We start from the raw sequence: 13,594 nt of genomic DNA on the forward strand, positions 1-13,594 counted from the left end.
CCACCAAAGACAGACATTCGTCAAAATATCGACTTGTGGCTTGCTTCTCCATCATAGCACATGCACATCCACCAGAGATGATACTCCTACCATCGGTGTGGTTGTCGCCTGAGTCCGTTTGGCTCAGAGAAGACCAAGATGGCCAACGTCGGTGCCGGCCTTGTTTCCAGATGAGGTTTAACAAAGTCAAGATAGCAACGCCATGCACGCCGAGCTTCGCACGCTGATATGCGACGTCAGTATCCGTCCACCATGTGGGGGGTCGGAATGCGCTGCCGAGTCTCCAGATACACAAATCTTTATACAAAGCCAGCCGACGCTCGAAAACACCTCACTGTATGCGCAATAACAAAATGGCACGTGCGTGAACCGACCAACACAGACAAGGGTTTGACCCATTCGGCTAGGCCTGCGCTCCCGCATACCCCAGCTTCTGTAGTTCGCCAACTTCGCCTACACTCCGCCGTTGCGCTATAGCCTCCAAAAGTAAGCCTTGCACACGTCATCCTGAGGAATGTATTCTCCTTTCGCCTATCCGCTCAGTCACCCTGTCTATTCCATCGCATCGTCATCACACATTTCGAGTCATCAACATCCAACGCTCTTTCCCCTTTCATTTCTTGACATCACGCGCCTGCCACCGATCATGAGTCTAGGCATCACTCAAGCCATCAGCCACACCTCCGACATGACCACTCATGCTCCCTTGCAACATATACGCCCGATAAGCCCGTCACACATGATGAAGCGCAACGCCCACCTCACGCATGAATATGAGACACCGCCCTTGGAAAGGAGGCGAATTCATGGATCCCTTATTAGTAGCGAATTCACCCTTCGATGGACGGGCGCTGTTCGTCTTTACAGTCGAACGTGAAATGTCACAACGGTGGCTATACAGTGTGAATGACTCCACCGATATGGCTAAGCAGATGGGCCTCGCCTTGTGCGCGAGCGTACTGCATCGACCTCCTCCTACGACTGTTTCCAATCCTCAGATTACGAAGACCCACGAAGTATCAACAGCCACCTCTGCCGAGCGTACAAGAAGACATGCCCGCGAAACCAGCACAGCTCATCAACCTCCCGACTGAGCTTATCCTCGATATCGCAGACATTCTTCCGCATGATGCGATAGTCGCCCTCGGGCTCACACAACGACGACTCAACAGCATAATATGGCTTAATCAGCGACGATGGCAAATTCCACGCCCACAATGTGTACAACGCGCCATTCAACGTCATCTAGCTGCACCGTCTTCGAAACCTACCCATCGATACTGTATCTTATGCAAAGTTACATGCCCGATCGGTAGTTTCAAGTCATCGCTCAGTCCAGCCTGTCTGCCCATGGCGAGAGTCAACGTACCGCACGACGTTATCGAATTACCGCCTAACGTCTGCTTCTGCCATGTTGCGAGGTTTGCGATGCCTATCGAAACCGGGCCTAATACATTACTTCCGCCAAGAAACGAATGGGTCAGTCAAAGGATCAAGATATGCCTACACTGTGGAGGGACTCCTTGGGATTCTAACCAGTGCAATTACGATTGCCAAACCTGTCTGACTGGGGAAGTAACGACGTACATCCGATACTTCACACCGCGTAAAGAGACTCCAAAGTTCGTTTTCTGGAGAGAGACTCCCAGACCAGGGGAGCAGGAAGCTGGTCAACTTTGGGTTCGGGAAACTCACGAGGATACGATCGGCACTGTGTCAGTCATCAACTTTCCCGTGCTGGATGAATCACCCAAGAAGGTGGAGGGATCTGCTCGGCGTTGAGCTTCAATCGCGATCCAAGCAGTCTTGAAAGCTACACTTCACACGCGAGCTGGTCTCGCGATTTGCGCCAGTTTTGTTCATACTCTTTAATTCATAAGTCATTTAGAACTCCGTCTTTTCGTCATATCGCACGTAATCCCTCTGTCCAAGGCCAGCCTTTTCCACGTCATCCTCGCCACTCCTATCCTGACCACCCAACTCCTGCCCCCAACTTCTCACACTGCACAGCGCCCACCACTGCGCGCCCATCAGACTCAATCCCAATCCGGCAATCGCAAACTTGACGACAATAAAAGTCATCGAGCACTTTTCCAACCACTCGTCGTCCCACCCAAATCCCGCATCGATATCGCGACACAACAACGACCCATCAACGGCATAGCTCGGAATAACCGGATTGAGTAACCGGAAGTCGAAGGGCAGAATCAGGTTTACGAGCGCGATGGTGACGAAGGAGAGTGTGATGGCGTGGACGATGGTGTAAGCTGACACTAGGCGCGGTAACAACTGGAAACAGGGCGTTAGCACATTTTCGCCTTGTCTTACTAATTGTCTTGCACATGTCTTGGATGATGCTTCCTCCGAGCGACCCGGACCCATCCAAGGCCCGCCAGTCGCACAAATCGCGGGGATGAAGAAGGTGGCTTGCTTGCTTACCCGTATTGCGCCTACGAGGCCTAATATGCTTGCGCTGCCGGCGATGGCATTGTATGTGATGGAGAAAACGGCGCGGTTGGGATCTGAGCCCGGGAGCAGGAAGGAGAGGGCGAGGAGCGTGTGTGTGCAGAGTGTTAGGGAGGGGAGCACGACGGCTAGGAATCTGTGGCAGCGAAGTCAGTATTTGCTGCATGGCGCAAGCTTCGCGCGTTTCGCGAACATACCTCATCTGCTTTTGTTCGACCGATAGTGCCATGTTTCCCGTTCGGTCCAGGTCAGGGAAATGAGGATGGGATTCAGGTATGACGGTGTGGATGTGGATGTGTATGCGAATGCGCCTTGATCAGGACTCCAAGTAACAATGCGCTGCGTTGCGTTTCGTTTCGTTTCGATCCGGCGTGATGCGCGTTAAACCTCCGTATAAAAAGCAGATTCAAATCAAATACGTCAGACAGACTCCGGGGGTGGGTATCAAACAGCAGATCAGTTACCGGCGCGTCGGATTTCAGGATCAGGAAGGAGCAGAAGCAAAAGCGAAGGATCCGGCACGCAGCTTCCTTGTATGTATATCGTAGTCTTTCGCGCGGGTAACTAGCTAGCAGGTAGCTAGTAAGTAGTACAATCGTAATCGCAATGATCGCAAGCCGGTTGCCGGAAGTGTAGTCAAAGTCAAGAGGAGAAAACGTGGTGGTCGCGTGCAGTAGTTCAAGTAAAGTAAATAGCCAACGACCCTCGGAAGCTTGATGTCAGTTTTGCCTGAGTTGGCCGATAGAAAGAGCCCTCTGGATTGTTAATCGGTCCTGCGTTTCGGTGTTCCGATGCAAAAGATTTAACTTTGTCGTGACCTAGTACATGGGGTAGGAGCTTTTTTTTTCGGACTAGCTCCGGGATCCGCGGATGCAGGATGCAGGATGAGGTGCTGCCCTGCGATGTGCGGCGGACGACTCGGACGATGCGCGTGCGTTGGTGATGTCACGGGTTGAACATCCATGGGTCTTTTGGGTCGCTATCAATGCGCACGCGCGTTTTAATTACTTCGTGAAACTGATGCGCACGCTGAGTTGCTTTCACGCAACCTTCTACTTCACGTTCACGCGCAGATTTCACCTCTGAAGTCCAAATGCGCCATCAACAACACGCATCACACAAACAGGTCTAGCCCTAGTCCCCCAGCGCTTGCCATGTGTGGTGTATGTGCCAATGCCAATGCGGATCATGCGGCAAGCGGTTGTTCCAGTGGAGCACCTTCCGGAGCTTAGCGGAAACAAGAACCTCGAAGACCTAGAATCGCAAGCGCGTCATTCCGTGCCCTTGCAAGCCGTACAAGTCCAAACGTTATCTATGTTCTTTCTTGGATATGCCGCGCTTGTACGGCTGTCGGCAGGTGTCTTTTGCCTAGGTATGCGATGCCCCGCAGTTGGAAGGCGTAGTGCATATTCATGGCTGATGGAGTTTTCATGATGGGATTGTTGATGCGCATTCTCGCATGCCCATCACACATCTCCCGAGTCTCGTTCTCGACAGAAAGACCCGGATGCCGACGCTTCCTTATTCCGTGACCAATCACTCCCATCCCCTCTCTCACCCCGGTCGCTCAGACAGAAGATCTTGAATATGAAAACTAAGGACGCCCCATCCCATGCACAACCAGTACAGCAAAGCCATCACGATTCCACGCGCCTGCAGGGCTGGTACAACAGAACGGGTTCTAGACGTGGCTTGTACCGTGGAGCGGACGCGTTAGGTGCATGCTGTGCTTGGCGCGATGATGCAGTAGGGGCTAGAGCGAGTGTGACAGCTATGACAACAAACTGGCGTGTGGTATTGGTGTGTTATCGGATAGTCCGGCGTGGTTAGGTGTGCTTTGGTTTTTGCCTGAAAGCCGGCGAGGAGGGGTGTGTGACGGTGCGTTGACGTGCGTGTTGAAAGGGACTGAGACCACTCGTTCGGAGCTTGGGTCAAGGGTCGCGAAACGGTTTTCGTTCATCGTCACTCATTCACGATAATCGACAGTGTGATTTGGACTGTGGATGAGTGTTTTGAGAGTATATTCATTTTCGCCATCTGGCCTTGCTATCTGGCTATCAGCGCAGTGCAACGCGCCGTGCCGTTTATCTATTTATTCATATCGTCATCCTCAATCGTCCACCACTCCTCCATACACCATCCATCTATGCGAAGACGTAGCAAGGGATACCGTACTGCAATACATCATTAGCACTCATCCTATACCGCAAAGATACGCATCTAAACTTACGTTGGTAGGAGCGTTGAACTTCAAGTTCTTGTCCAGGCCCGAAATCTCCGCAATCTCGCTGTCCTTGAGATCAAAGCTGGTAACATCCAAGTTCTGCTGCAGACGGTTCGCCGAGTTGGACTTGGGGATAACGCTAAGACCACGTTGTGTCGACCAGCGGAGGAGGACCTGCGCGGGTGTCTTGCCATGCGCATCAGCGATCTTCTTGATGACGGGGTGGTCAAAGAGGAGGGGTGTGTCAGCCGCGATCTTCATGTCGCACTCGATGAAGCTCTGGGGGCCGAAGGAAGAGTATGCGGTGACCTTGATGTCGTGCTGCTTGGCGAGCTCGATGAGGTAGGGCTGGACGTAGTAGGGGTGGTGCTCGATCTGGAGGGTGGCGGGCTTGATCTTGCAGTAGGTGAACATGTCGAGGAGGAGGGCGCCCGAGTAGTTGCTCACACCGATGCTCTTGGCCAGGCCCTTGTTCTTGAGCTCCTCAAAGGCTTCCCATGTGCTTTGTAGGCTGGCATTGCTGTGCTCGATCTTGCTCTCGCCGTCGACGAACCAGCCCGGTGGGTAGCGCACCTTGGGGTCGACGTACTTGAGCGCGACGGGGAAGTGGATGATGTACAGGTCGAAGTAGTCGACGCCCCAGTCGGCCAGTTGCTTCTTGCAGATGGGCTCCACTTGCTTGCGCTCGTGGAATGTTTGCCACAGCTTGCTGACGATGAAGAGGTCTTCGCGCTTTACGAGCCCGTCCTTGATGGCGCGGGCTACACCCTGGCCGCACTCGACTTCGTTGCCGTAGTCTGTAGATGGGACTGTCAGCTGTGATCATGCGCGGCGCTGTTCCGAGGAAGGGCGCTAGCATTCCGACGCAATGTAACCTTGCAGAGGATGCAGAAGCCACCGGTAAATCGGAGGGAAAACCCCGTCTGCGATTGCCGATAGATCTCTGCTCTTTACGGTTTACGGGCCGATGGAGCGTTTCGTAGTAATTGTGACCGCTTCCCCAGACCTCCGCCAACTGCGGCTCTGGGGACGAGGAGAGGGGATGAACGTACCGCAGGCACCGTCGAACAACCTGTATCCAGCCTTGATGGCGTTGTAAACAGTGTCGGCGCAGGTAGCATTGTCGACCTTCCACAGTCCAAAGCCAACCTGGGGCATCTTGTTGCCATCGTTGAGCGTAACGTAGGGAGTGTTGACAGCCATGGTAGCGAAGAAGTTGCGATGCGCAAAGCTATTCTTTTGTAGTAACGTAGGAGGTGAACGTCCAAAGCAAGGTCTTGTCGAATGAGTAAAAGAGGAAGAAGCAAGAGGTCTGCAAGTAGTAGCAACGGCAGAAGAACAGGCGGCACGCAGCGTATTAATACTGCTAGCACGGCAATTGAAGCGCCCAGCAATCATGTCCCTGGGGGGTAGTATATACGTGTATTTTGCAGACGGAATAACAGATTTTGGCGCCAGGTACAACAGCCTGCCGTCTATATACGCCGTGTCAGAGGCTAGCATCACCATATGACCCTGCGTCTTCAACCGGACGACTGGGCTGCCATGGCCGTGTCTGCGCCTTTACCCTGATGGGTTATGGTTCCGCCTGCCTATTTATCCTTGTTGCGCCGCATGCTTGTGGCGGACGCTGAGCGTGTTGGTCGGCCTTGGTGTTTGGCGTCGCCTGCAAAATACTACTGCAATGTCACTTCCTTCCTTCCTCCTGTCCGGCAATTCTCAATACATGGGTAAATAGCGGCTCGTCTCAACAATGCTCAATCAGAAACTTCTGCGTCCTGAAACTGCATGCGAGCGCCGTAACGCTGGCAAAAGAGCGCAGCTGCAATCACGATCACTACAGTGACGATAGTGGGGTACCATGTGCCCCTCCCTACCCACAATTTGGCCTGCCACCACGCGGTCGACGGGTAAAGTAGCTACTAGTCTCGACAGCTCGAGGCACCGGATAATTAGTACGCGCCATGGTCGTGATTTACCGTTCGTCCATGGCATTGGATAAGCGATGAGCCGGCGTGGGATTTCTTTTTGTGCTGTTCGCATGCCGTGGTGGGGCGATGAAACGTTTGAGGCTCTTCGGACATGCGACATGACGGCGTGATTGTTGCAATAGCCGGGAGTGAAGCGGCATTAGAGCACATCAGCGACAAAAGGAAAGGTGAATAGAGAATAAGTCATTAGAAACTACGAGCAAAAGCTTCGTTGATTGACGCTAACATCAATAACACTATGCAGTACCGATATCAAAGACATCATGCCCACTAGGAGCGCAGTCGTACACGAATATCATTCCGCCCATTCCCATGCGCCAAGCCAACACCGATGAGTGAAGTTCATTCCCGCGATCATCCCCAGACCCTGGCTTACTTCCGAGAACTCGCCATTTCTCCGAACCGACCTCGTTGCTGTGTGGTGTCATAGGCTTGCAACACCCTAGCTTGCGATTCGTCTGTTTGAGAGAACGCATAACCACGTTGTTTGCGCATGCGCTGCACTTGTCGGACTTTTCGGATTGCTTTTTGGAATTGCTCCATGCTAATAGAGAGTCAGTCAGATGTTGCTAGCAAGTGTAGATAAACATGGAGTAATCATACCGTGGCCGATAATCTTGGATGTTGTACTTCTGGATTTCCTGGACGTGATGGTAGCTCTGCGGGAAGTACATCCTCTTGGCGTACTTCCACGCGAAGTCTCGGATAAGACAGAGTGGCGGCAACACCAAGACCATTGCCCAGAACCGCGGGTCGGGGAATAAGCGCTCGATGACACCAACGTACTCGGTGGAGATGTTGACCTTGGGAGCTACAACGGCGTAGATGGGCATCAAGATGAACCATAGCAGCATGGAGCCTGGGATGGCTATTACTGTGTACTTCGTCCAGATGTTGGTAATGAGAGAGGCTTTGAGAAGAACGGTCGCAAGGTTGGCTGTGTAGGAGGCAGTTCCCCAGACCCAATGACCTGCGTTTCGGCCATCCCATTGCGGCCAGTCCCACAGAATGAATGCTTGAGCGCCGAAGTAGAGGATTAGCGAGTGGTAGAAACCGTTTCCGACCCATGACCAGAAAGAGTGCATTCTAAAGAACACGCCAGACTGACTCAGTCGGTAGAGTTGCGGATACCTGTCCAAAAGCCTTGCGCTTACGAATTGATCGAAAATACCCAGGACGAAAGGCGGTGCGGCCGTGAAGAACACGTTGTACATCGTCAATGTCCACGATTCGTAGATAATCTGGCCGGAGAAACCGTTCTGGAAAGCGTACCAAAATTGCGTCATGAACATGGCAATGTTCTTGTAGAAGGAGTACAAGATGACCTTGCTAACACGCTGGTAGCTCCACGCGCCGTGGACAAGGAGAAGCTTACGCAGGTAGCGGAACTGGCCAATCGCGATATCCGCGCTACGAGCTGCCTGTAATCCCTCCATACCGCTGATACCAACACCAACGTGAGCAGCTTGGATCATGGAGACATCGTTCGCACCGTCTCCGATGGCTAAGAGGATAGCCTTGAGATGGCGTTTGACAAGCTTGACAACAAGGGCCTTCTGGAGAGGGGAAACACGGCAACAGATGACAGCCTTGCACCTGACAGCGAGATCCAAGAACTCCTTCTCAAGGTCGCGTTCAAGAGCGTAAGTGAGCGACTTGCCGTCGATGACCAGAGCGAGAACGTCCATTTCTGCACCGCCTTGGCTCTGGCTAGTGACTGCTTGGTACTTTTTGCGGATGTTGTCTCGTGTATCTTCCTTGTTTTCCTCGTTGATGATGAGCAGACTCATGTCTTCACTAATCAGCTTGCAGCTCATGCCAATATTGATAGCGGTTTCTTGACGATCTCCAGTGAGAACCCAGACCTTGATACCGGCTGATTGCAGAGTAGCGATAGTGTCTGGCACGCCTTCCTGCAGCTTGTCTTCGATAGCAGTCGCGCCAAGTAGAGTCATGTCACGCTCAATAAGCTCAGCGGCCTTGTCTAGCTCTTCGGCACGGTTTCCGCTGACTGTGGTTTGCGCAGTGTTGAAGATCGTCCACCATTCCTGGAACTCGTTCTCTGGTATTTCTCGCATAGCAAGACATAGCGTGCGCAGTCCCTCAGAAGCGTATTCCTCAAGATGCGTCAACGTCGTTTCCACATGGGGGTTGTCCTTGCTAAGTCTCTCCAGTATGACGGTGTCAGCACCTTTGGTATAACACACGATCTTGCCTTCGGGAGTGCGGAAGATAGTCGACATCCTCTTCCTGGTGGAGTTGAATTCGCAAACGGCCAAGAGCTCGTATTCCAGCTCGCGACCGTCGACTTCGATAATGACGGCGCGCGGCTTTCGTGCGATGAATTTGTAACCAAGAGTCACCGCACCTTCAACCAAAGCACCCTCATCAGGAGACGCAGCTTGGTACTTGATAGCGGCCTTTTCACCCTTTCGCTCGGGAATGACTGTGTGGCAAGTTGAAAGTAGAGTGAGGAACTGGTCAATGATATACTTGTTGTGGTGCGTTTTGCGATTTTGCTCGAGCTGCTTGAAGTCGTGAATACCAACCTCAACGCCGTCCTCAATCGTAGCACGTCTGTCCTCAGGCACCTCGTCGGCATACTGAATACCAGCAATTGTGGACTGCTTGAACTCCATCACATTGCAGGTCAGAGTACCCGTCTTATCTGAAAAGATGTATTCAATCTGACCCAGTTCCTCGACTAGAGACGAAGTTCGGCATTTCGCAGGTGTATCCGTTGGTTCGTAGTAAATGTCCAGGTCGGAATCGATCAGACTGCCAGTATAGTACTTGACGATCTCGATTGTCACGAAAAGTGAGATGGGTACCAGGTTGGAGTATAACACCCAATATGTCAGAAGGTCTCGGAAAAACTGCTTGGCGCCGTTGAAAGTCTCAAGCCTAAGGTACTCGAGGCTGTCTCTTTGCGTGGATTGGATGATGACATCGCCTATTGAGCTGATGATACTTAGGATTATAAGAATGACGACAAGCATGAGGATCTGCTTGTTGACCATCCTCTCCACTGCAGTAGTCTTGATAGGTGTAGCGGTCGCATTCCTCATCAGCTTGGTTTCGTGTCCAGTGAAGACAACAACGCCGTGTATCCAAGGGGTGTTTCGTAATGTAGCTCCACGTAACAACAGCTGATCAGGTTGAAGTGGTAGTTCCTTCTCTCCGCCACCTGCTGCGATAGTCAAGGTTGCTTCATACGTGTATAGACTACTGTTCGGCTGTTCTGATCGGATGCGGCCTCCCAGTCGCGCTAGCTCAGCAGGACTGACATAGTCAGCCGTCTCAGGGATAGCTTGCTTGATCTTGAGATTCGTCTCTCCGTCCAAGTTGGCAGTTTCGATGTAGCACAGACCCTCGGGCTCGGAAGAAGCGAGTAGGACCAGATCAGTTGGGAAAGGTGACTCAGATTCGACGCGCACAATGTCGCCTACTGCCACGTTGACCCATTTTGTATCCACGAACGAAGAGCCTTTGAGAACTTGCGCCTTCGAGTTGTTCAGGTCCGAATCGGACTGTTTTCGCCGGTAGTCCTCAATGTATTCCTTCACCGCCGAGACCAATAGGACTATGCCGAGCGGGACAATTGTAGTGAATCGCGACGTGGGTGAGATACCGGGGATCTGTTGTAGGATGGCAGTGAACAAGAAGAAGAGGTTGGCGTATTTGGAGAACTGCTCGTAGAGGAATTTCGGGAGGAAGGTGACGACGTTGTATTTGGAGGTGGAGATGTGGTTGTCGACGTATTTGTTCGCGGCGTTCGCAGGCGGGTTGTTCAGGTGGATGATTCGGGGCCCCAGTGTGGATGGGTCTGGCGCACCCCGACCGAAGCCGAACTTGAACGTGCCCAGACCCTTCTTCGTTTTTGCCGACTGGCCATCGTCGCGTGCGCTCGCGGTCGCGCTGGGCTGCCGTTGGTGTGCTGCGTTCTCAGTCAATGGAAGGTCCATCTCAGAGTACTCGTTCCCCTGCCCGAACATGTTCTTGACTCTCCCCGTCAGACCACCTCCGAGACTCAGGATACTATTCCTGTTGTGTGCCTTCTTGGATGCCCCGCGCTGTATACCTGGTGAAGCCTGATCATACGCCCCTCCTGCAGCATAGTAGCCCTGTGTTGAGGCATCGTCGTCGTGTGGTATATCGGCGTCCGAGTACCGTTGGTAGTTGTTCAGGTCCGACGTTTGCGAGTAGGCCCTGTTATTGTTTGCTCCCCCCAGATAGGGCGAGGTACCCGTTGGTGCGCCAGGCCCGCCCGGCAGGCCTGCCGTCGCCCTCCCACCCCCAACAAAGTCATCGTAGGACACCGAGGGCCGGCCCTGGGGCGCCGCGTCGGAGCTGTCTATGTCGTACCGGTGGAGGAGGTCATGGTCGTTTGCGGGTGGTGGTGCGCCCGAGTAGTATGTGGGTTGGTGGTCGTCGAAGTCGATCAGGTTCTCGCTGTGAGACGGTCCCCCCGGCGGCCGGCTGGCCATAGCGGCCGAATGTTGTGATGGGCGTCTGTCTCCGAAGAGCGCGGCTTCTCTACCACTTCATGTACGGGTCGCCAGTGTGTCGTCTGCGCTGCAGTGTGTGGGCGCGTCGCGGAGGTATACGGAGTACGGAGGTCTTGCGGAGCTTCCTCGTAAGCCGCCCTGGTAATAGTAGGTCACACAGCTTGGCCGGCGTTTCGGAGTTGAGTCTGTACGGGTTGCGCGCAATGTGTCGTGATCGCGTGTCTATCGTGGAAAAGCGAACGTCAACCTTTCACCGGCGCTGGCAATGGTCGCGGATTTGTTTGCAAGGTTTCGCTGCTTGCCTGTCGTCGAAAGATGGAGGCACGGACCCAAGTGCTGAGGCAGTGCCTACCCCGATCCTGGACAACCTGCTGCAACCGCGCCCCTGGGGTCTCGATATATCGACGAATGATATCGAATTCCCTTGGCCGTATGTCTCAAATTGCACCACGCTGCACGCATGCGCGAATGCTGCAAACTACCCTACTTGCAGCGACATTACGCGGCGCCACGTTGTGGGGAGAGATTCGGTGGAGACCCTGACGTTGCGCCAAGTCTGCTTGCTGATACCCTCAACAACGTTCTTGATTCCTTTTCCCAGGGACTTGTTCTAGAATGTACAAGTTCATCCATCAATATGTCTGACATCCGATGCGCAACACTGTTAACCTCCTGCTAGAACCAAAATACCATCCGGCTGGTCGGACTGCGCCAAGTACCGATACGGCTTGTAAGGCGGGCACACTACAATTTCTCTCAGCCCGGTTCGTGCTGCGGCATGTTGAACTCATCGAAGATGATTAGATCTAAACGACTGAACGAATCTAGAATTTTGCTCATATATCAAAATGCCGAGCTCATCAAACTGTGCATCTGTCACACAGTCGAGAATGCCCATTTTGTAAATGCATTAATATGCTTCTTCTGAGGAGTTGACATTAGTTTTGACGGTTAGGACTATACGGATCGTTGGTAGAGTGAGGCTGTGGCTCGTAAACTTGTACTCAAGGCGCAGCCGATGCGCCCAAAATAGCACCATGTACTCGTGGCCTGTAAATCGTTGCATATCCGCCCAAAGGCAGTGTAATTTCTTGATTATAGTACCCGCGTACAGTGACCGCGGTTTGAAGACTACTTGGTAAGTAGTTTCCGTTAAGTTATCTCACTGTCGCAACAAACCGTAAGTCCGAAAAGTAAATATCTTGCAGATGTGTTCAAGGTAAAGTGATCAATACAGCCATGGCCAATAGCCAGCAGGTTACGGTGGTGTTTTACCGAGCATGCAGATGGTTGGTGTTCCACTAATGAAATTTTCCAAGCGTCCCACGGACATCCTCCCCGCCCCGCCCACCATACTTCCAGTCATGGCAAACTTCATCCTGGAAAGCTGTACAACCATGCTCTTGAGTTAGAGATTGCGCTGCTTGGTATATGACGGCTGTTTGAAAGGTGTTTTCCATCGAACAACATTACTAGCCCGGCTAGCTCAATCGGTAGAGCGTGAGACTCTTAGTCTTTCACGGTCTAACAGACACGATTACTCAGTACATCTCAAGGTTGTGGGTTCGACCCCCACGTCGGGCTTGTACGTTCTAGTCTTTTTGTTTCGGTCCATTTGGTCGTTGCAGCTCTTTTTTTGATGTTGAGGACGTGGTGGATGACATTTTCATCACCACAACCTTTTTGCACCACCCCCACACCCTACGAAGCTGTATCAAGGTACTAGAACAGTCGCAGCTCTGCTTCAAGATGTCGTCGCATCTCTTGTATTTTTATCTGGTCTGTCCCGGGCTGAGACGTACAGTTTGTTACTCGCCCGTCGCGCTAAGCAGCTTTTGAACACCCAAGCATAGTCGAAGATACAGACATAGGTGGCTGCTGAAACCCTTGCGGATGAATATCCTCTCGCCATGTATGTACTCCTTCTAAGAAGGCAAAGGTATCGACTTGCCCTAGAGACATCGGGACGTTTAACAAGAAAGGCGAGTTCAGACGACATCTAACATCCCTTCGCCAGCAAACTTCAAGTATGGAAAGCGGGAAGGGAAGCATATTTAGCGCCAGCACAACGTGGCATATCTTGTCGACATGAACGTGGATGGCACATTTTTTCGTTGCCCTGCCCGGAGGTTCTCACCCAACCCGTCTTCCATTGCCGTGGCCTTTACCCAATCCAGTGGCAGGCCACCAACCTACGGTATCGCTGGCATTTTTTCGAAGAGCGCAAAGAAACTGTTATGCGAAGACGTCGCCTTTCTACAGGTTGTGCGCATGACCAAAACCTATCCTGGAGGTATTCGCTGCATTTATCCATGGTATCTGTACGCAGAAATGTGTTTGGTCTTTTGTACAGCTGGTGGAAAGTATATGTGTGCTATATTAAGGATCTTATATAACCGTAACAC

At 52.4% G+C, this 13,594-nt stretch overlaps 2 protein-coding genes and 1 non-coding gene across 3 annotated transcripts; 1 reads left to right on the forward strand and 2 right to left on the reverse strand.

Moving 5' to 3' along the window:
• Window positions 1–1,884: 1,884 nt before the first annotated feature.
• On the reverse strand, window positions 1,885–2,695 carry J4E78_009062 (uncharacterized protein; the record flags this gene model as incomplete). Its single annotated transcript, XM_049369657.1, has 3 exons — window positions 1,885–2,289; window positions 2,440–2,602; window positions 2,664–2,695. The coding sequence occupies 3 exons, from the start codon at window positions 2,693–2,695 to the stop codon at window positions 1,885–1,887; spliced, it is 600 nt and encodes a 199-aa protein (XP_049218618.1).
• A 1,915-nt stretch (window positions 2,696–4,610) lies between these two features.
• On the reverse strand, window positions 4,611–11,168 carry J4E78_009063 (uncharacterized protein; the record flags this gene model as incomplete). The annotated part of the gene is made up of 5 exons (XM_049369658.1): window positions 4,611–4,640; window positions 4,697–5,487; window positions 5,743–5,921; window positions 7,058–7,225; window positions 7,285–11,168. The coding sequence occupies 5 exons, from the start codon at window positions 11,166–11,168 to the stop codon at window positions 4,611–4,613; spliced, it is 5,052 nt and encodes a 1,683-aa protein (XP_049218619.1).
• A 1,496-nt stretch (window positions 11,169–12,664) lies between these two features.
• On the forward strand, window positions 12,665–12,773 carry J4E78_009064. Its single transcript has one exon. It is a non-coding gene; the product is annotated as a tRNA-Lys (tRNA).
• Window positions 12,774–13,594: the final 821 nt, after the last annotated feature.

This window comes from Alternaria triticimaculans (genome assembly GCF_023758025.1).
Source record: "Alternaria triticimaculans strain BMP 0046 chromosome Unknown scaffold_18, whole genome shotgun sequence".
NCBI lineage: Eukaryota > Fungi > Ascomycota > Dothideomycetes > Pleosporales > Pleosporaceae > Alternaria > Alternaria triticimaculans.